At 43.2% G+C, this 21,016-nt stretch overlaps 1 protein-coding gene across 2 annotated transcripts in view; it reads left to right on the top strand.

Moving 5' to 3' along the window:
• STXBP6 (syntaxin binding protein 6) overlaps positions 1-17,950 on the top strand; it is a 272,449-nt gene extending 254,499 nt beyond the window's left edge. For both annotated transcript variants that reach the window (XM_019983776.2, XM_019983777.2), the window contains 2 exons: positions 8,896-9,053; positions 14,871-17,950. In XM_019983776.2, the coding sequence (XP_019839335.1) occupies positions 8,896-9,053; positions 14,871-14,894 (182 nt within the window). In that variant the 3' untranslated portion in view covers positions 14,895-17,950. The remainder of the gene's footprint in view (positions 1-8,895; positions 9,054-14,870) is intronic.
• The last annotated feature ends 3,066 nt before the right edge of the window (positions 17,951-21,016 follow it).

Genomic DNA, 21,016 nt, shown 5'->3' with positions numbered 1-21,016 from the left:
TTGATTTAATGAGCATGTGTTCAACTTGCTCTCATCAGCACACTTAGCTGCACACTGCAAGTATACAAAGATCCAAGTGTCTCCTAGGAGACTCAAGACACTTAGCCCCAAGATAACAGAGAAGGAGACATGCAAACAAATGGGTGGGATTGTGCAATTTTTCCAAAGTTCTAGGGAGCAAATGTGGTCTTATGGAGGTAGAGGGACAAACATCCATTGAGCACCTGGAGGTACTTTGTATGCATCTTCATTTCCACAACTGCCACATGAGGTAGATGTTATAGATGAGGAAACGTAAGATCAGAAAATGTAAATCACTCCCTGAAAGGCATTCTGCCAATTTGTCAACATAATAACAGTGCATGCATATAGCATGCACTCAATATAGCACGCACTCAAATGAATAGTTTTCAACCCTGCGTGAGTCTTTCAGGGAAGCAGTTTTCAGCATGCAACAAGATCCTCAAAAAACATGTATGTCCTTTAAACCAGCAGTTTAATCTCTAGGAATTATCAGATATGAACAAAGGTTGTGTGTGTGTATGTAAATGCAAGAAAGTAACTGTAGCCTTATCTTAAAAAATAAAACTTTCCAAATAATTAGTGATACTGAACATCTTTTCATGTGCCTGCTGGCCATCTGTATGTCTTCTTTGGGAAAATGTCTATTCAGAACTTCTGCTCATTTTTAAATCAGAATGTTTGTTTTTTTATCATTATCAAGTTATATGAGTTCTTTACATATTTTCTGTATTAACCCCTTATCAGATATATGATTTGCAAACATCTTTTCCATTCAGTAAATTATCTTTTTGGGTTTTTTTTTTGATTTCCTTTGCTGTGCAGAAGCTTTTTGGTTTGATGTAGTCCCATTTTATTTTGCTTTTGTTTCCTTTGCCTGAGGAGACATATCCAAAAAGATATTGCTAAGACCGATGTTAAAGAACATGCTGTGTTTTCTTCTAGGTGTTTTATGTTTCAGGTCTTACATTCAAGTCTTTAATCCATTTTGAGTTGATTTTTGTTTATGGTATAATATAGTGGCCTAGTTTCAGTTTTTTGCATGTGGCTCTCTAGTCTTCCCAGCACCATTTATATGAAGAGACTGTCATTTCTCTGTTTCTTGTTCTTTGTTGTATAATAAGTTGTTCATGTATGTATGGATTTGTTTCTGGGCTCTCAGTTTCCTTCCAATGATCTGTATGAGTGTTTTCCTACCAATACCACACTGTTTCAATTACTGTAGCTTTGCAGTATAATTTTAAATTGGGGACTGGGATACCCCCAGCTTTGTTCTTTGTTTTTAGAATTTCTTTGGCCATCTGGGGTCTTTTGTGGTTCCAAACTTTAGAAATTTTTTTGTTCTGTTTGTGCAAAAAATGCCATTGGGATTGCACTTAACCTGTAAATTCCTCTAGGTAAAGGCTTTTTCAACAGTGTAATTCTTCCAGTCCCTGAGCATGGAGTATCTTTCCTTGTCTTTGTGTCTTCATTTTCTTTCGAAAGGGTCTTACAGTTTTCAACGTCTAGATCTTTTACTGCCTTTGTTAACCTTATTCTGAGGTATTTTATTCTATCTGTCGCAATGGTAAGTAGTAAATGGGCTTGTTTTTCTTAATTCTACTAGTTATTTAGGAAAATTTTAATCGATGATTTGGGAGAATGGCATTGAAACATGTATAATATCATATATGAAATGAGTCGCCAGTCCAGGTTCGATGCACGATACTGGATGCTTGGGGCTGGTGCACTGGGACGACCCAGAGGGATGGTATGGGGAGGGAGGAGGGTTCAGGATGGGGAACACATGTATACCTGTGGCAGATTCATTTTGATATATGGCAAAACCATTACAATATTGTAAAGTTAAATAAAATAAAATTTAAAAAAAAAGAAAAAAAATCACAGTAAGATATCTCATCCCCATTAGAATGGTTATTTTCAAAGAGGTGAGAAGTAAGTGTTAGAGGTGTGGAGAAAAGGAGCCCTTTATGCATTGTTGTTGTATGTAAATTGGTGTAGTCACTATGGAAAACAATATGGAGAATTCTCAAAATTTAGAATAAACCACCATATCCAGCTATTCCATTTCTGGCTACTTATCTGAAGAATATGAAAACACTAATTCAAAAAAATATATGCACTCCTATGTTCATTTCAGAATTATTTATAAAAGCCAGGATATGGTAAATAAATGGATAAAAAAGATATGGGGTGTGTGTATGTGTAGACAGTGGAACTCAGCTATAAAAAAATGAAATCTTGCCATTTGTGACAACACAGATGGACCTTGGAGGTATTACACTAAGTGAAATAAGTCAGAGAAATACAGATGCAATATAATTTCATTCCTATGTGGAATATTTGAGTTAAATTAAAAAAAAATAATAAATGAACAAATCAAACAAAATGAAAACAAACACAAAGAACAGAGTGGTGGTTACCAGTGAGGACGGTAAAATGGATAAAGGGGGTCATCTGTATGGTGACAGATGCAAAGTAAACTTCCGATGATGAGCACACTGCCCTGTACACCGAAGCTGAAATATAATAGTGCGCATGTGAAACATGAATAAATACATGAGGAGGGAAGGAAAGAAAGAGCAAACACTTTTGGACACGTTCAGTTCAGTTCAGTCGCTCAGTCGTGTCCGACTCTTTGCGACCCCATGAATCGCAGCACACCAGGCCTCCCTGTCCATCACCAACTCCCGGAGTTCACTCAGACTCACGTCCATCGAGTCAGTGATGTCATCCAGCCATCTCATCCTCTGTCGTCCCCTTCTCCTCCTGCCCCCAATCCCTCCCAGCATCAGAGTCTTTTCCAATGAGTCAACTCTTCACATGAGATGGCTAAAGTACTGGAGTTTCAGCTTTAGCATCATTCCTTCCAAAGAAATCCCAGGGCTGATCTCCTTCAGAATGGACTGGATGGATCTCCTTGCAGTCCAAGGGACTCTCAAGAGTCTTCTCCAACACCACAGTTCAAAAGCATCAATTCTTCGGCACTCAGCCTTCTTCACAGTCCAACTCTCACATCCATACATGACCACAGGAAAAACCATAGCCTTGACTAGACGGACCTTTGTTGGCAAAGTAATGTCTCTGCTTTTCAATATGCTATCTAGGTTGGTCATAACCTTCCTTCCAAGGAGTAAGCGTCTTTTAATTTCATGGCTGCAGTCACCACCTGCAGTGATTTTGGAGCCCAAAAAAATAAAGTCTGACACTGTTTCCACTGTTTCCCCATCTATTTCCCATGAAGTGATGGGACTGGATGCCATGATCTTCGTTTTCTGAATGTTGAGCTTTAAGCCAACTTTTTCACTCTCCACTTTCATCAAGAGGTTTTTTAGTTCCTCTTCACTTTCTGCCACAAGGGTGGCGTCATCTGCATATCTGAGGTTTTTGATATTTCTCCTGGCAATCTTGATTCCAGCTTGTGTTTCTTCCAGTCTAGCGTTTCTCATGATGTACTCTGCATATAAGTTAAATAAACAGGGTGACAATATACAGCCTTGACGTACTCCTTTTCCTATTTGGAACCAGTCTGTTGTTCCATGTCCAGTTCTAACTGTAGATACTCGCTATCAAAAAGAGAAACAGTTGAATAAATTACAGCAGTGTGAGGTAGCCATTACAAATAGTATTTTCAAAGAATTTTTTATGACATGGGAAAGTATCCACAGTAGGATATAGTACTAAATACAGTATGGTCTCAACCCTGGTTTAGAAAAATATATACAGAAAAATTACCAGAACAAAATGTCCCATAAATGTAAATGTGGTTATCTCTAAGGAACTGAATATTACACAGTTTTATTGCCTTTTTATAGTAATATGTATTCTAAATTTTCTGTAGTAAGTTTTTTTTTTTAGCTTGTAATAATAAGATGTTTTCTTTTGTATTGTGGATTTAAGAAATGCTTTAGGAACTGCTCCACTGAAGTCTCCATTCCATACAGTTAATGCAGACTGTATTACTAACCTCAGATACAAGAACGTTCCCATGGAGAGCCAGTGTAACAGTAAGTCAGAGAACTGGCTCTGGAGCTGGGCTTCCTGGGTGAAAACTTAGCTCTGTCCTCACTTACTGTGTGATCCTTGGTGCATTGCTCACCCTCTCTCTGTCCATTGGTGCTCCCATCTATAAAAATAGGATCAATAATGTGCCGTCATGTAAGGTTGTTGTGAGGAACAGATTTTAGTAAGTGCATAGAGCATAGTAAGTATTCAGTCAACTGTTACTTTTGCATTGGATTTAAAAGCTATTGCTATTTTTATACCTTATAGTTGTTTATTTTAAAGCTGGTAACAACATATTTTTTTATATAAACTATAGCAGAAGCATTCCCCTTTTTGCATTTTGTTGTTGACTTAATTCACTGAACTCTTGACACCACCTCTAGATGAGATAGTTGGCTGTATTAGACACAGACTAAATCCTTAGTCATTTGGCAAGTTTAGGATTTTAGGACCTAGTTAGATCATGTAACAGCATCAATCATGTGTCCAAGCTTCTGCTAAGCCATGGAGAAATCATTAGAAGGGTGATATATTTTTCCTGCTGTAAGTCAGCCAGCATTTTTGAGTGTCTCCTATATTCTGTGAATACAGAAGTGAGAAAGGCCCCTGCTTCAAGGATCTCACAGTAGATACCCAGCAATTACATGCATTATAATAAATGCACCATTTGAAATAGACAAAGTCTTATAATGTGTATTTTGGGGGCAACAATGATTTAGAGTGGGCTAGACATGACAAGTTTCCTAGGAAAGAGCTCTGAAGTGTATTGAAGCACACAGAAGTAAGTGGGAAGGCTAAGATGAGAAGCAGCGGAAGCAGTAAGCACAAAAGCATACAGGTAAAAGATGCATGATACATCTGTGAAAATTTAGGTAACTTGGCAAGGCATGGGATTGGAGATTGCTAGATAGGAGAAAAAATGAATGAGATTCTAAGAGATGAGCTGAAAGAGATCAGCAGGGCAGAGGTCTCATTTTTATCTTGGAATCAGTGAGAAGATGGTAACAAATTTGCCTTTTTAAAAATTTCAGTAGAAATGTGTGGAAGATGGATCAGAAAAGGTGTGGGGTTACCTAAGGAGAGAAGGCTGTTGCTGTAATTCCAAAGGCGAGAGGGACTGGATCAATATGCAAAGATAAGGAAGACAGCAAAGAGGGCTGAGAGCAGCAAGCTGGACAGCAAATGACCTTTAGCTGTGTGTGGTGAAAGCAAAGGAGAAATCCGGACTCAACTCCCAGATTTCGGATTTGAGGAGTACACTGGGCAGAATAGCGGGGTTACTGACTGAGCAGGGGACCCCAAAGGGAAAACAGGTGTGATAATGGGGTCAGGTGTAGACAACAAAATTCAAGACGACTTTGGGTGACTCACCTGGAGTTGCCTGGTAAGAAAACGTGGATCTGGAGTCTCAGCAGCACAACCTAGGAGGAAAGAAACAGCACAGAAATTTGGTCATTGAAGCTGTGAGCTGAGTAAACTTGTCCCAGGGAGAGTCTGCAGAAAGAGAAAGAGAAGAGGGCCAAGGACAGAACCCTGGGGTTATAGCATTCACAAGTCCTCAGAGGGAAGAGTAAGAGAGCAGGAGGAGGAAGGCTGAAGATTCAGGACACCTGGAGGAGGAAGATTCAAGATGTAGGGTATGATCAGCAGGGTCAAAGGGCGCCCTGGGGGAACTGATAATCTAGCCTGGAAGCCACTGCATCTACAGGTGAAGAAATGAGGTGGAAGAATTGCCCATGTCTGTACTTGACCAGTCACCTAAGGAGGTTAGAGACAGTTCTTAGGAAGTTGAGAGTGGAATTGACTTGAAGCTAGAGAAAGGCGATGGGACTTCACCAAGCCTGGAATACAGGTAGAATTGAAGCCAGGAGAGGACATTCAGCTGGGGTGATGAGACTTTTCAAATCCATCCTGTGGCTGAAAATAACTGAATGTCGATTTATTTATTGATAGTGGTCAGCAGTGTCATCACTGAATAATAAAGACAGCATTTGGCTCTCTTTTAGTTATAAGACCTGCTGGTTAAACAGTATCATATAAAACTGGGTGCAGTGTTGACCCGATATCTTGTACAAAGTTAAGGAAGTCGTGACAGGAAAGCACTATGGCTTATGCAGAGCAGACTCATTCAAGAAAAGTCTAACTTTGAGGGCATCACGAGGGTCAGTTTGATGGGAAAAAACTATCCAATATGGTTATATGCCCTCTTAAATTTTTGGTGCCTAGTGTTATTCACTCAGTTGTGTCCAACTCTTTGCGACCCCATGGACTGTAGCCCGTCAGGCTCCTATGTCCATGGAACTCTCCAGGCAAGAATACTGGAGTGGGTTGCCATTCCCTTCTCCAGGGGATTTTCCCGATCCAGGGATTGAACCTGGGTCTCCTGAATTACAAGCAGATTCTTTACCATCCGAGCCACCAGGGAAGCCCCCTACCAAATTTTTGGTAGCTAATTCTAAAAGTCCCTTTGGTTTAATGCAGCTGTTCCTGGCTATGCCCCACCCCATCTTTGCTCTAGCTTCTGGTTGCTGAGCTGTGGGCATGCAGAAGGAAGAAGGAAGGGAAGGAGAGTTTCTTGTGCCCCCTTCCCTACCCCTCTGCACCTTCAGTTCTTTTTCCATCTTCTCATTCCATCTCTTTGGCCTGTTCTTGCTAGGGAGCACCTGGCTTGCAATGCAGCTTAGGTGATAACTCTTCATTTACCAAAAAGAATATCTTTATGACAGAAACAGTCAAGTGTTACTTTGGGAAATAACTTGTCACAACCTGTCTATGCTGGTCTGCTCACAACTCTGTCATAGTGATGGTTTTCTGTGACTGATGCCATACCTGCAAAGAGGAAGGTAGAGAATAAGGAAAAGTCATTGGGAAACCAGGTTCTAGGGCTCATTATGTCACTTCCCTAGTGATTTGATCTCATGGAAGTCACCGGACCTCACCTAGCCTCAGCCTTCTCAGTAAAATTTTTGTGACAATCAAATGAGATAATATTCATAAAGATGCGTTCTGATTGCAAAATACTATTCAGCTATCAAGCAGTGGTGGAAGTGTTAGTCACTCAATTCTGTCTGACTCTTTGTGACCACATGACTATAGCCTGCCAGGCTTCTCTGTCCGTGGAGTTCTCCAGACAAGAATACTGGAGTGGGTTGCCATTCCCTTCTCCAGGGGATCTGCTGGCCCAGGAATCGAACCCAGGTCTCATGCAGTTGCAGGCATTACCATCTGAGCCACCAGGGAAGCCCAGGGCTATAATCATAACCAGGATATGAAAGCAAAGGGAAACCAGATTTCTCCTCTTAAATCTGTTCTGAAGACCTCAGCCTTCCATTCCAACCCAGTATTTAATCAGTTTCTCCAGAGCCACATCTCTTCTGGTCCCTACTAATCTGTGCTGACGTATCTTGGCTCCTGTGGTGGGTGATGCATCTGAGTAGCAGTAAGTTAACTCCATTCTCCTCCCCTTAGTGCATGGTGGAAGCCCTTGAAATCCACCCCTAAAGAAGAAAAATGGAAAACAATTTACAAAGTGCTTCCTCAAGGCCAGGCACTTTCTTTGCCTGAGATCCTTTTCCACAAACCACAGGCTGTTCCCACAGAGGAGAAATTAGGAAGCCTTTGCAGTTGAGACCCATGGAAATTACATTTCTATTAAAAGCTGTCTGTGGCTCAATGTATCCATCCCAGATACAAAGTTAAATGATGTAATAAACTTATTCAAAGACATAAAGCTATTATATAAAGTGCCATTTAAATATCTTCCACTCGGTGTTAACAAAATACAGCTATAAATCTCCTTTGGTTGTAATTTTGCAAGTTGCTAGGTCTCAGTGGGTTACGCATCTGCCAGTTCTTCACTGCTGAATTCTCTTTTCTAGTCCTGACACGTGGGATGTCAGGGATGCATAACCATCTGAAATGTGATGATGTTTTCAACTTTCTCGGTGTCATCACTCATGAGTCTGGGAGTGCTAAGTCCCTTCCAGGACAGGTTGCCCTCAGTTTTCTACCTGCGGGCTCTGCGCAGGGCTGAGGCCCCGTATTTCATATACTTAAGATTAGAGGCAAAGAGGACCAACCAACCAGGCCATGGCTCGCGATTCAAGGTTGAGAACTGACATACCTCCTGTGAACTCTGACCCACAGCTTCTTGCATGGGGCCATACATTTAGGGAGGAAGGGGTAGAATGGAAGGGAAGAGTTGAAAGGAATACAGAGCATCATATCTAGGGACATTCAGGATCCCCAGTTTAACTGTAGTGATTCACTTAAACGCAGCTCAAGAGGAAATGCTCATACAATCTAGATAGTTCTCACTGAACTTGCCCCACTCTCTGAACTTGTTAGGATTTCCATCAGTTCCTAAATCCAGATGGACCCCATCCTTCTGAGCCCCACCAGACAGAACAGAATGGAAAAGAGTGCTGTCAGCATCAGCGTGCAGAGAAGCCCTCAGCACTTGCCCAGGTCCTGCAGGCAGTGGGTATTCTTCCTCCAAGTGCATCGGTCAGACCAAGGCAGAAGGCGAGCCAATCCATTTCATAGACCCTCCAAGCCTTTCCAGAGTCTGACCCACCTTGCTTGCTTCCCAGGCGGCGCTAGTGGTAAAGAACCTGCCTGCCAATGCAGGAGACAGAAGAGACTTGGGTTCAATCCCTGGGTCGGGAAGATCCCCTGGAGGAGAGCATGGCAACCCACTCCAGCATTCTTGCCTGGAGAATCCCATGGACAGAGGAGCCTGGCGGGCTACACATGGGGGTGTGCAAAGAGTAGGACACGACTGAAGTGACTTAGCAGCACCCGCGGAAGGGATACTGTCATCACAGGTCAGCCAAGTTCGTTTCTGATGCTTTTGCTGTCCTCTTTCAGGAAACAGCATCCTCCATTCAGCGGCTGACAGCGTGACCAGCGCCGTACAGAAAGCGAGCCAGGCCTTGAACGAGCGCGGGGAGCGGTTAGGCCGTGCGGAAGAGAAGACGGAGGACTTGAAGAACAGCGCCCAGCAGTTTGCGGAAACTGCACACAAGGTGGGTCTCTCCGCAGAGCGGAGCACTCAGCTCTGGGTGGTCAGGGAGCTTCGGGGCCCAAAACTTTCTATCAGTATGTTTGCCATGCTGCTGCTGCTAAGTCACTTCAGGCATGTCCGACTCTGTGCGACCCCATAGACGGCAGCCCACCAGGCTCCTATGTCCCTGGGATTCTCGAGGTGAGAATACTGGAGTGGGTTGCCATTTCCTTCTCCAATGTTTGCCATGATGAGGTACAAAATCGAGCCTTTTTTCCCTTTTTTCGCCCCTGTGTACAATTTCCTTCTGCTACTTCATAAGTTGTGTGTGCAGTGGAAGAGTTCTTTTACGTATTTGGTTATCTCCTTTCTGCTGGCTTCGTCCCTGACTCTGACCCCATATCTCTGGGAATTGTGGACCATCTTTAGGTTCTACCCAGAAGTTTAAGGCTCTAGTTTCAGGGAACAGGATGTAGGTGGGGGTTGGGGGGTGGCAGGTCTCAGAATATCCCTCCTCTGTTGGCCAGGGCTTGAAAGAGGACTGTGGGCTCTTGTGCTTACTTTTCCATGCTGTCCCTTTCTGGTTATGAGCCTAGCATCCTGTGTTCTTATCTCTTTACCATATAAAAAGCAAACTCTGGTCCCAGGGCACCTCAGGGCTGGTGTCCCCTGCAGAGAGGCCTTGGACCTCTAAGGCTGATACAGAGCTGCCTGCAAAATTTCCACCTGCCTCCGGGTGCAGAGAATGACCTTTCCCACACACCCCAGGTATGCACATTCATACACGCACTGGAGATGATGCGCCTTTCAGAAAGGGAAGTTGTTATTGGCAGCCAGCTATCTAAGGCAGTCACAAACGACGGGAAAGAGAGGCCCTGTTGGTCAGGTGATAAAGAGGATTTATAACTGTTCTTGTGCTTTGGATCAAAGGGCAGTTCTTTTCTGGCTGGTGATTTGAATTTAGGTTTCCAGAAACGTCTGCTGATAATGGTTAGCGTGTCAGACACATGATCTGGCCTTTCAAGATAGGATTTTCAGGTGACCTTTAGGGGAAGAAAAAAATGAATTTGCTTCAAAGGAAAAGCCCACTTTTGCTGAGAAAACAGAAATGGACAACCTGAAAGTAACAGGAACTGTCTCCCCAGCTGAGCTGGGCAGGCCCCTTCCCAAAGCTTAAGCCCAGGCCCCACCGTGGATCCAGATCCATGTGGCTGCATCTCGCCTTCCCTTGCAGCCCCTTCGCACAGACCCGTCTTGTGGTGTCACGACAGCGTCATACTGTGCTGCAGCCCTGCTGGGGGCCAGAGCCTGGTTTGTCACGGCTGTCACAGAGGAAACAAGCTCAGAATTATGGTTCCCTTCCCCCCTTCTGCAGCCTTCATAATAGAGAAATGATGATGGAGTGGAGAAGCTAGAATTTCCCACCCAACTGCATTTATAGCAACAGCAACTGTAGTGATTTAAGGGAGGGAAGGGCAGTGAAGGTCTGGGAACACGTAAACAGTGTTGATTTCAAGGCTAAAGGGAATTATTTTTTAATTGTCTTCAACTGTGGGAAGGGGGTGACATTGTAGCACTTCTCTCATCTTGTCCTACAGAAAAGAACACTCAACAGTGCACTGACAACATTCTGCTAAAACAAGAGTTAAGGTTACTGATTAGACAATGAACCAGGTTACCAAGGAAGTCTGTGAAATCGCTCTTCCTAACGCAGAGTAGAGAATACCTGGAGGTCATCCGTGTCAGTACCAACCTCAGAGAACGTCATGCAGACCTGGGGTTGGATAACCTAAGCAGACGGCCAGAATTCTTGGCCCTGCTCACTGGGTTTCCCTGATACTGTGGCCGAGTGAGCTAGGTGGTTGGTTGGGAAGGCAGTATGGTATGTGGTTAACATCTGCTGTTTACCACCTCAGTGGCCTTGGGCAGGGACTTAATTTCTTTAAGCCCCTGTTTCCTCATCAGTAAGGACTGCTACCTAATAATAGTGCTTTCTCCTAAAGTGTTGAGAGAATTGAATGCATTCAAACCTATAAATCAGTTAGCACAGTACCTGGTGCATATACATCTTAATTGATATTAATTATAATTGTTTCCATAAGAAATGGTTTCTGCTGAGCCTGCTCTAATCCATTGTCGCATGGTGAGCACTGTCGGGGGGGTTGGAGAAATGTGACTGAGGACCCCAGCACAGGGATGGGGAGGGACCGATGGTGAAGATCTGTGCCCTCCAGTGTGGGGTGGGAGGGCCTCCTGCTGAATGCCAACACTTTCTAAACACAGAGCAGCCCTTAAGAAGGGGACCTGTCAGACAGAAACTGATTAGACCACCAAAGGCACCTGGGTCTCTGGCTTTGACCACTGGGAGGACTGCGCCAGCTAGTTACCTGCTTCCGTGGAGAAGACGCAGGAGGGGGGCAGTCTCCACGTACTTTGGTTTCCCCTTCTGTGAGTGGCGTAAGGGTGGGGGCACTGCTGGTGTCTGTCAGTGTGCTTGAGGGAGTGTTGAGAGACACTATGATAACCAGACTTGCAGTTTTCTAAAACTGGGGATGTGCGCTGATGAATCACCGGCATTGGCAGTATTCCTAACGAGGAGGTTGACCTCCTTAGATAAGGTGTGGCTATTTTCCAGGGACTAGGACTCCTGATTTGTCCCATGGCGTAGGCTGACCATGAAGATGTCATTTTGCTGGCCGAGGCTCCTCCAGGCCTGCTGGTGAGGAGAGTTCAGAGGTGGAACCCAGGCCTTCCACCACCCCAAACGTGGCTGTGTTGACTCAGAAAGGATAGGCTGTGTTTAGAAGTCAGGACACAGTGCTCATGTCAGAGCCCTGACAAGAAAGGCAGTTCTGGGTGAGCATTCCTCTGGGCTCCCTGATTGAACAAGGACATGCCACCTTGGCTGGAGAGGAGGGCACGCTTTCTGGACAGATTGCAATAGAAGAGCATCTCTGGCTTTTTCGGCTTACCCAGGTACATTAGACCGTGGATCACTTTTGCAGGACCCTGCCATCAAGATACGTGGGTGTTCGTCTCCTGTAGAGATGATGGAAATGCTTCTGGACCCCTCTCTTCCCCCAGCTCTGTTCAGCCTGGCTTGGGGAAGTGTGGTTGCTTCCTGAGCTATGAGCTTGGCACAGCCTCAGACCTTAGGAAAGTCCAGCTCAGCCACAAAGCAGGCCTGGTCACTCTCTGCCACTTCAAAAAGCACAGCGGTGCAGTGTGTGCAGGGCTTTGATGCCCGCCTCGGCTGGTGAGTCAGCAGGCGAGAGTGGTACCCACACCTAGGCATCCTCAGATGACATTTCCCGCAGAAAAGAACAGTGATCTGCCCTGTTCTGCACAAGCCCACATTTGTGGGGGAGCGAGTGGCATTTCCCTCCCTGGCAGGGAATGATGCCTCTGTCCCTACTCCAGTCATCTGCTCCCTGCGCATCTGAGCCAGAAGGGACCTCAAGAGTCCAGGCCTCTTAAAGAATCCCCCTGTATGGGCTTCCCTGGGGGCTCAGGTGGTAAAGAATCTGCCTGCAATACAGGACATCCGGGTTCAATCCCCAGGAGAAGGGAATGGCTACCCATTCCAGTATTCTTGCCTGGAGAATCCCATGGACAGAGGAGCCTGGTGGGCTACAGTTCATGGGATTGCAAAGAGTTGGACATGATTGAGGGACTAACACTTTGACTTTATGAGTAACAATATTTTCTACTATTATTACTATTATCATTATTTAGATGGAGTCATTTACACAGCTTTGAAAGAGAAAGCTTTCCATGAGACAAGAAAACAGAATATAGCAAAAGGACATTTTTAACTTACTCTCTACATTAATTCATAAGCATTTGAGTTGGAGATATTTATAGACACGGGCTTCCCTTGTGGCTCAGCTGGTAAAGAATTCTCCTGCAACACGGGAGACCTGGGTTCGATCCCCAGGTTGGAAAGATCCCCTGGAGAAGGGAAAGGCTACCCACTCCAGTATCCTGGCCTGGAGAATTCCATGGACTGTATAGTTCATGGGGTCGCAAAGAGCTGGACACGACTGAGCAACTTCACTTTTCACGTTCACAGACCCGAGGGAAACTGAGGGACAGAGCGCTTGTGACTTTAGCGCTAAAGGTCATAAACACATCTGTGCTTATGGAAAGCACCTGCCTTCCATATTCTAAAGTTTCTAACTCCCAGGAAATTAAAGAAAAAAACCCAAATGAGGTAGAATGGAAGTGATGCCACTTTCTGCAGAAATATCTCACATAGCAAAACGTCCAAACCAGCTGTATTTCTGTGAAACTGAGCACGCCCCAGCCGGCTGGGGCTCCCCTTAGCGCCAACCCCAGCTGCACGGGAGAGGTAACCGGGCTGGTGTGAGTAGCAGCACGCTCGCTGCTGAGGATGGATGGATGAGTAAATTGGCACAAGCCCATTAGCTGAAGGTTAATCGCTCAGTGAACAGCAAGACAGCAGCTCTGATCAAATATTTATGGTTGGTTTTCATTATGCACAACACTTAACGGCTCTGTGTTGATTTGAATGATTTGCGTTGCTAAATAATGTATTAAAACTAGAGACAGAGCAAGAAGTGGAGACCTTACAGTGGAGGGGCTCAGAAGGTGGCTGGGAAGTGGGACGGATCAGAAGAAGAGTCCTGGGTTTGCCATTTCTACCCACCATATTTCCTGGACTATCAACTCGTGGAGGTCAGGAGTTAGGAGCCTCTGCCATCTTCTTGGCAAGAACCCACAACACTTAGCACGGCAGTCTGGACACACTCAGGGCTTCACAAACACTGGTGGTTGATGTGCTGTTGGTATCAGCACTGCAAAAGGTCCCTAGGGGCTTCACTTAGGCTGGCTTCACCAGACACAGGTACCTGAAGCTCTCTGAGCTGAAGTAGAGACTGTGGGGTAGTTGCTCAGTAGTGTCCAACTCTTTGCCATCCCATGGACTGTAGCTCACCAGGCTCCTCTGTCCATGGGATGCTCCAGGCAAAAATACTGCAGTGGGTTGCCATTCCCTTCTCCAGGGGATCGTCCCGATCCAGGGATCGAATGTGGGTCTCCCGCATTGCAGGCAGATACTTTACCATCTGAGCCACCAGGGAAGCCCCCAGGTAGAGATTAATTTAACAATGTAACTACCTCCAGTCCAGCTCCAACTTAAGGGATCAATCCCTAATATCAAACTCTGTAGCCACCCAAGGAACCACAATTCAGCCTCTATCCTGCCTCCTGCTTCACATCAGTGTACCGGCTCCTTGGAAAGGATCTGGCTAAGGAAGGCAGTGTCAGACTTAATTTTATGTTTTGTACCTGCATACATTTCCTTAAATACACCATCATGGGCTCCAGCTGGGCTTGGGAAACTATTTAATGATACAGTGGTATTTGGTGTTTCCATTTATAAAGATCTAACATTTCAATGAAGCACATTTTTCACATACCAGAGGGAGCAGCAAGTCAAGGTTTGAATTTGATCTATTGTTCAGTCCTGGTTGGTTACGTAGTCTTAATTGTCAAGTGCCTTGAACCTGGTTGAACGTCCAGGATATTACGTGGATTATTGCAGATTGTTTCTCTACAGTTGGTGATTTGTAATACTTTGAGATGTCAGTAAATACTTAAAACTGAAGAGAGGTCTTCCTGGATAACTAGTAGCCTGGAAGCCCAGACGCCTTTGTTGCTATGCTAGGGTGGGCCGCTCATTCTGCCTGTCCTTTGCCTCTTCCGGTTGTTCCTTCAGTGGCAGGAAGGAATACCATAGAGCACCACCCGCCCTGGACACCTGCGCCAACAAGCCCACTGCTGATAACATCTCACATTTGTCCCTTTCTCTCCTTAGCTTGCCATGAAGCACAAATGTTGAGAAACTGCCTCTCCCAGAGACCTCTTAAGAGAAACTGAAGTTTGTTCAGCAGTTTTTACAAGAAACTCCGGACCTCCGCTTGCTTCTCCAGCCCTCAACCCCCACCAAAATATGGACATTTAGATTGTTTTTCCTTTTCAGATGTTAATATGAGAGAAAAGATGGTGTGTTTATATTAATACATTTCCCTAATAATCTTGCTAAGAAATGCTGCATAGTATCAGCTTCATTTTTTTCTGACTGTGTGTATGCGTGTGTTCGTATGTGTGTGTTTTTTTAAGGGTTTTTTTTTTGGGTTTTTTTTTGGTAGTTTGAATATGAAATTTGGACCAAATAATATATTGAGCTAGGTCTAAGCTGTATTTTTTTTTTCCTGATATTAAGCAGGAAGACATTTTAATGTGACATCAGATGCTATTGTTCCTGGTTGGAAATAAAAGTCAAGCAGGTTGGTTTCACTCAGGCTCTTAGCTACTCTTAATTTGAAGGTTAAGATTCTATATCCTGAGACATAAATCTGTATTATGGAAAACAATTGGATTTATCAGGAGAAACAGCAGTCTTTGATTTTGCTTTTTGTGTGGTAATTTTCTGCATGAGCCATCACCAGCATTCAAAAAAACAAATAATCACAGATAGAAATCTACTTTCTGAGCTACAGTTTAAATTCTTCCACTACTTGTTTCCAGGCTGATTATTTAGAATTACCGTATGAATGATAAAAAATTGAGATTAAAGACCTAAGTAAAAGCCTATTTAAAAACTAATGTGAATTCATGAACATTTCTTTGTCATTGTCCCAAATTATGGTAGCGGGTTTTGAAAAGAGCTTGGATTTTTATCAAGAATTGATTTGTCCAGATAAAGTTCTGTGTAAATGATAATGTGAAAAGATAATACATTTAAAGTCTTTTTTCTTTTCACAAAGACATACCTGTTTAGAGACACCCTCATGATGTCCTTAGGAAATGGCCTTCAGTTCTCAATATCTGATTTTTGGAGGCTTTGATGTTGTTACTGCTATTTATTTAATGTAATTTGAAAGTGCAAGCTTCTTGACAAATTGCATTTCATGGCAATTGCAACTTGCCTCATCTGACATAGAACAGTATAGTCTTGAAGCCTTTACATTGCAGTCAGAATGAATGAAGTTGGTTCATTACAGCCCCTGATTTTGTATCACTCAACATGGACCCAGATTTTCAATCTGAGAGTTCGGTTTCTTAGAGGGTTAAAATGCTAAATATAAAAGCTGTGCTTTGTCTTTCTGAAACAAGGAAGCAAGCTGCACATCCCAGATACATTCTCAGCCTCCCGCTGTGATGCATTGATTTTTAAGCTGCCTGGATCATCAGGACCCTTTCTATTCCTTCCTACCTATTGAGCCGACTGAGGCCATGTGTATTATAGCTTCTACATAGCAGCATAGGATGACTTTGGGATTATTTATGCTGATTTAAATAGCTTAAATTCTCCTGCTAAAGCTTTCCCAGGGAGATAGAAAATCAGACTATTGGTGGGGGAAATGATCTTAGTCAGTATGTGTCAAAAGGGAGATGAGATTTGCCAGAGAAGAATTTCTGAATCCTCTTAGAGAGATGATCCAGTTCAAGGAAACTCTCTGTAGAATTTATAGGGTAAACTATATAAGTTTACTATAATATTTTGTACTTTTCTTTTGGTGTCTTAAAACTTAAAAGCAGCAAGGAACTTATTATCTGGTGAGTACTATTAGAAGCATTTATAATTTCTAAGAAAAGCTGAAAATATCACACCAAATAGGTTTTCTTTGCAGACCTCCATTTAGTAAAAGCATGCGTAGGCACACATATACATCTTCCCAAATTGAATCCTAGCTTCAGAGATAGATAGTTGATATAAATAATTAGAAGAGTAAATCTCAAACCCCTGACAATCAGCCAAACGCAAAAATAAAATTTGTTGCCAAGTATTTTTTGTGAAGCTGCTTCTAAAGTAGCAGAGGGTGAGGTCATAAGCATACTGTGAAATGTGAGATTTTTTTTTTCCTCTCTGGTAAACTTGTGAGAGTTATCCTTCATAAACACAAGTAGTCCACATCTTCCCCTCTTTGCTCACTCTCTGTTTATCCTTTTAAACTTCAGTCTTTTGGAAGACATCCTGATTGGAAGAAAGTCTATCTGCACCATTACTAGCTTCCTCCATTGATTTGCCTCCAGGCTGTGGTCATGCCCTTGACCTCCCTGTGTCCAAGTCCTGCCTAGGCCTCCACCCGCAGAGAGGGCCCCAGTCCCTTCTAGACCTCCTGACTTTGCAGAAAAGCAAGCCTTGTGGTGACACACATGAGGTTCTTTGGGATACTTTTGTAGAAGGTGCTTCAATACAAAGTATTAATACAATCTAACCTAGAGGAAATTGCTAAAATGACTCACATTATGTGGTACCAATTCATTTGGGACCAATTCATCGGCTTGCTAAAAGACATTTAATTTCTTTGTTTCATTTCTGCACCTCACCACTGAGTTTTGGAAATACATTTCTGTGAAGGATTTCTTAGACTGTACTGACAACCAATAAAGAAGAGAGTCTTCCCAGTGTTCTCACTTCTTCCTGGATGTAGCTGGAGTATTCTTCCCTAGTACCGTTAGATACCTATGTACAGGAAGTAGTGATTCAGGTTAATGTTTCATATTAATGAATGTATTTGTAAAATGTAACAAGAGCAGTAGTTAACTTTTTCTAAGCTCTGAAAAAAAAAAAAATAAAGATTATGTGTTAGACTTAAAATTTCAGTGAAATCTGTCTTAATACTACTTTTGTGGCTAACAATTGTGCATTTATGTAAAAATACTTATACAGAATGCCCTCAATAAACAATATTAAAGATAGGTTTCGCTTTCAGTTTTTAGAATTGTAACACTGCTAATGTCTGTTGTACAGTTACTAATTCTTCAGAAGTTCTCTAAGATGTCACACATAATTTTTGTTCCTTTCAGAGATGAGTAACACACCTGCTCTGTGATTCATTATTACAGCAAACTCTAATTTTGTCATTAAATATTTTAACTGTGATGAAAGTTCGTTTCTCTCAGTTATTTGGAAAATCTCTAAAACACTACCAGATAGGTAAGCATCATCGAATTTTTGATGCTCATGGGAAGATCTTGCATGCCTCCAGGAGACTAAGAACTGGGATTAGCATGCAGATAACATTTCCTCTGGTCATTCCAATGGGAGAACTTGAAATGTAAAAAAAGACTAAAGAGCTAACTAGCTCTAATTACGTAATAAGCTTCTATCCAGTAAGAGTTAAGGTCTTTTATTTCTTCTCATGGGCAAGCAGTTAAGTAGATTAAATGCTTTCTGCTGATATTAGTGATGTGCTCAAGTCCATATTACCGCATGTGGCCTCATTCAGCAGACTATTTTCATGTCCTTTTAAATTGGAAAGACCTGATCAAATTATGTCAGTTTATTTTTATGCAAAAGCAAATGCAGCTTATGACATCACCCCATTTGTTTTCAAGGGACGTGACTTTGGTGACGGCTGGTTTGGCATAGACACTCAGTGCAGCAGGCGGACTGAAATATTTCCTAGGAGAACCGCAGGTGGAAGAGAAAGGCTACCACCTCCACTCTCGAGAGAAAAAAGGGATAGAGAGATAGTTTGGCTAGACAATGACCTGGCTGTAAGTTATTATTAGGTATTTAAAGGCACTGTTCTTGTGAACTAATTATAAGCCCACTTACTTGTAAAGATGATCTTTACTCTTAATATAATTTTTGTTAGCAGTTATACCACAACTGACTCAAATTTTACGGGAGAATTAATACAAGTATCTTTTTAAAATCAATAATGCCTTTCCTCCTTGCTGTCAGTGAGAACACGCTTAGGAAAAACGACAGTTGTTCTTTGAATAATGGGTTTGAGTTGCCCAGGTTCATATATATGTGGTTTTTTTTTTTTTTTAACAGTTGCATAGTACAGTACTACAAGGGGCTTCCCAAGTGGCTCAGTGGTAAGAGATTCCACCTGCCAATGCAGGAGATGCAGGTTCGATCCCTGGGGCAGGAAGATCCCCTGGACTAGGAAATGGCAACACACTCCAGTATTCTTGCCTGGGAAATGCCATGGACAGAGGAGCCTGGTGGGCTACGGGCTTGCAACAGAATTGGGCACTACTTAGCAACTAAGTTGGGCACTACTTAGCAACTAAACAACAGTACTACGAGATCCACAACTGACTGAATCCAGATTTAACCAACCACATGTGTGTCAAGTGATGGGCACACTGTAAAGTTATAGGCAGATTTTTTATTATTTGGGAAGTGGTGCTGACCCTTGCATTGTTCAACTGTGTTGATTTATCAATCATCATCTGCCTAAGCAAACAGATTGAGGGCAGGGTGAGGCAGAGAGAAGAGGGAGGAGAAACATACCAGAAACAAATGAGTGCAAATGCCTCCACATGATCTCCTGATGGCATTCACTCGGTGTGCCTCTTCCCCTGGAGGCACCCAGGGCAAACCTGGGCGGTAGTGGAACGTAAGTATGCACATCCACATACGTATGCACACACCTGGCATTAGAAACGATCATGCAGCCCAGTTTTCACTGTGGCGTCTTTCACAATAGCCAAGATGTGGGAGCAGCCTAGATAGATGTCCATTACCAGAGGGATGGATAAAGAAGATGTGGTACATGTGTACAATGGAATATTGAGTGAGTGAGTGAAGTTGCTTAGTCGTGTCCAACTCTTTGTGACTCTGTGGACTGTAGCCTACCAGGTTCCCCCGTCCATGGGATTTTCCAGGCAAGAATACTAGAGTGGGTTGCCATTTCCTTCTCCAGGAGATTTTCCCAACCCAGGGATTGAACCTGGGTCTCCCACATTGTCAGTTCAGTCACTTAGTCGTGTCTGACTCTTTGCAACCCATGAATCGCAGCATGCCAGGCCTCCCTGTCCATCACCAACTGCCGGAGTCTACCCAAACCTATGTCCATTGAGTTGGTGATGCCATCCAACCATCTCATCTTCTGTCATCCCCTTCGCAGATGCTTTACCATCTGAGCCACCAGGGAAGTCTAACAATGGAACATTACTCAGCCATAAAAGAGAACAAAGTAAGGCCATTTACAGAAATGAAACGTGGATGGACCTAGAGATTACCATATTAAGTGAAGTCAGTCCAACAAAGAAAGACAAATATGAGATGGTATCACTCATTTGGAATCTAATCTTCAAAAATGATACAAATGAGCTTATTAGCAAAACTGAACCAGACTTACAAAAATCAAAAACAAACATGGTTACTAAAGGGGAAACGTGGGAGAGGGGAGGGATAAATCCGGAGGTTGGGATTAACATACACATACTACTATCAATATATATGGTAGATAACCAACAAGGACCTCATGTATGGCACAGGGAACTCTACTCAATATTCTGTGATACACTACATGAGAACAGAATCTGAGAAAGAATGAACATGTGTGTGACTAAATCACTTTGCTATACACCTAAAATGAAGACACCATTGTGAATCAGCTATACTCCAATAGAAGTTTTTTAAAAAGAGCTGAGCTGCCCTGCTACAGTTCCCCGAAGTCCCTTAGCGAGCCCTTCTTGCCCATCTGGACATAGCTTGGCAGGAGTCAATATTTCCAGGGATCAGTGAAACTTGAAAGTCCCCCAGGTGGGCCATGATCAGAGCATGAGAAATACAAAGACAGATGTCGAAAACGAACACATCCCACCCACAAGGTAAGTCTTACTTTATTTCTCTAAACATGAGTGTGCTAACAGCTGTCTTTTAACAAGAGCATACAGAAGATGGATTTCCTTTTGGTTTCTTTATGAAAATCCAGCAAGTGTCCGTACACATAAAATAACTTTGTCCAGCCAGAGCCAGTCTGATGCAACTGATGTCTGCTTAGACATGACCCCTCTCACCATTCCTGGCCCTTCGTCTTGCTTACCAAACCTTCTCAAATTCTGCTTTAAGCTAACCCCTCTTAAGGTGCAACCTGTACTACAGTGCTGGTTTATAGGCGTGTAGGGGAGTTCCTCCCTCCAGGCTTCATGTCACAGTTACCTGGGGAGATTATCAAAAATGTATACATTTTATTCCCAAATTTGCCT

Source organism: Bos indicus, chromosome 21, assembly GCF_029378745.1.
Source record: "Bos indicus isolate NIAB-ARS_2022 breed Sahiwal x Tharparkar chromosome 21, NIAB-ARS_B.indTharparkar_mat_pri_1.0, whole genome shotgun sequence".
Lineage (NCBI taxonomy): Eukaryota > Metazoa > Chordata > Mammalia > Artiodactyla > Bovidae > Bos > Bos indicus.
Note: the sequence above shows the minus strand (reverse complement) of the source record. Positions and strands in the feature narration are given on the sequence as shown.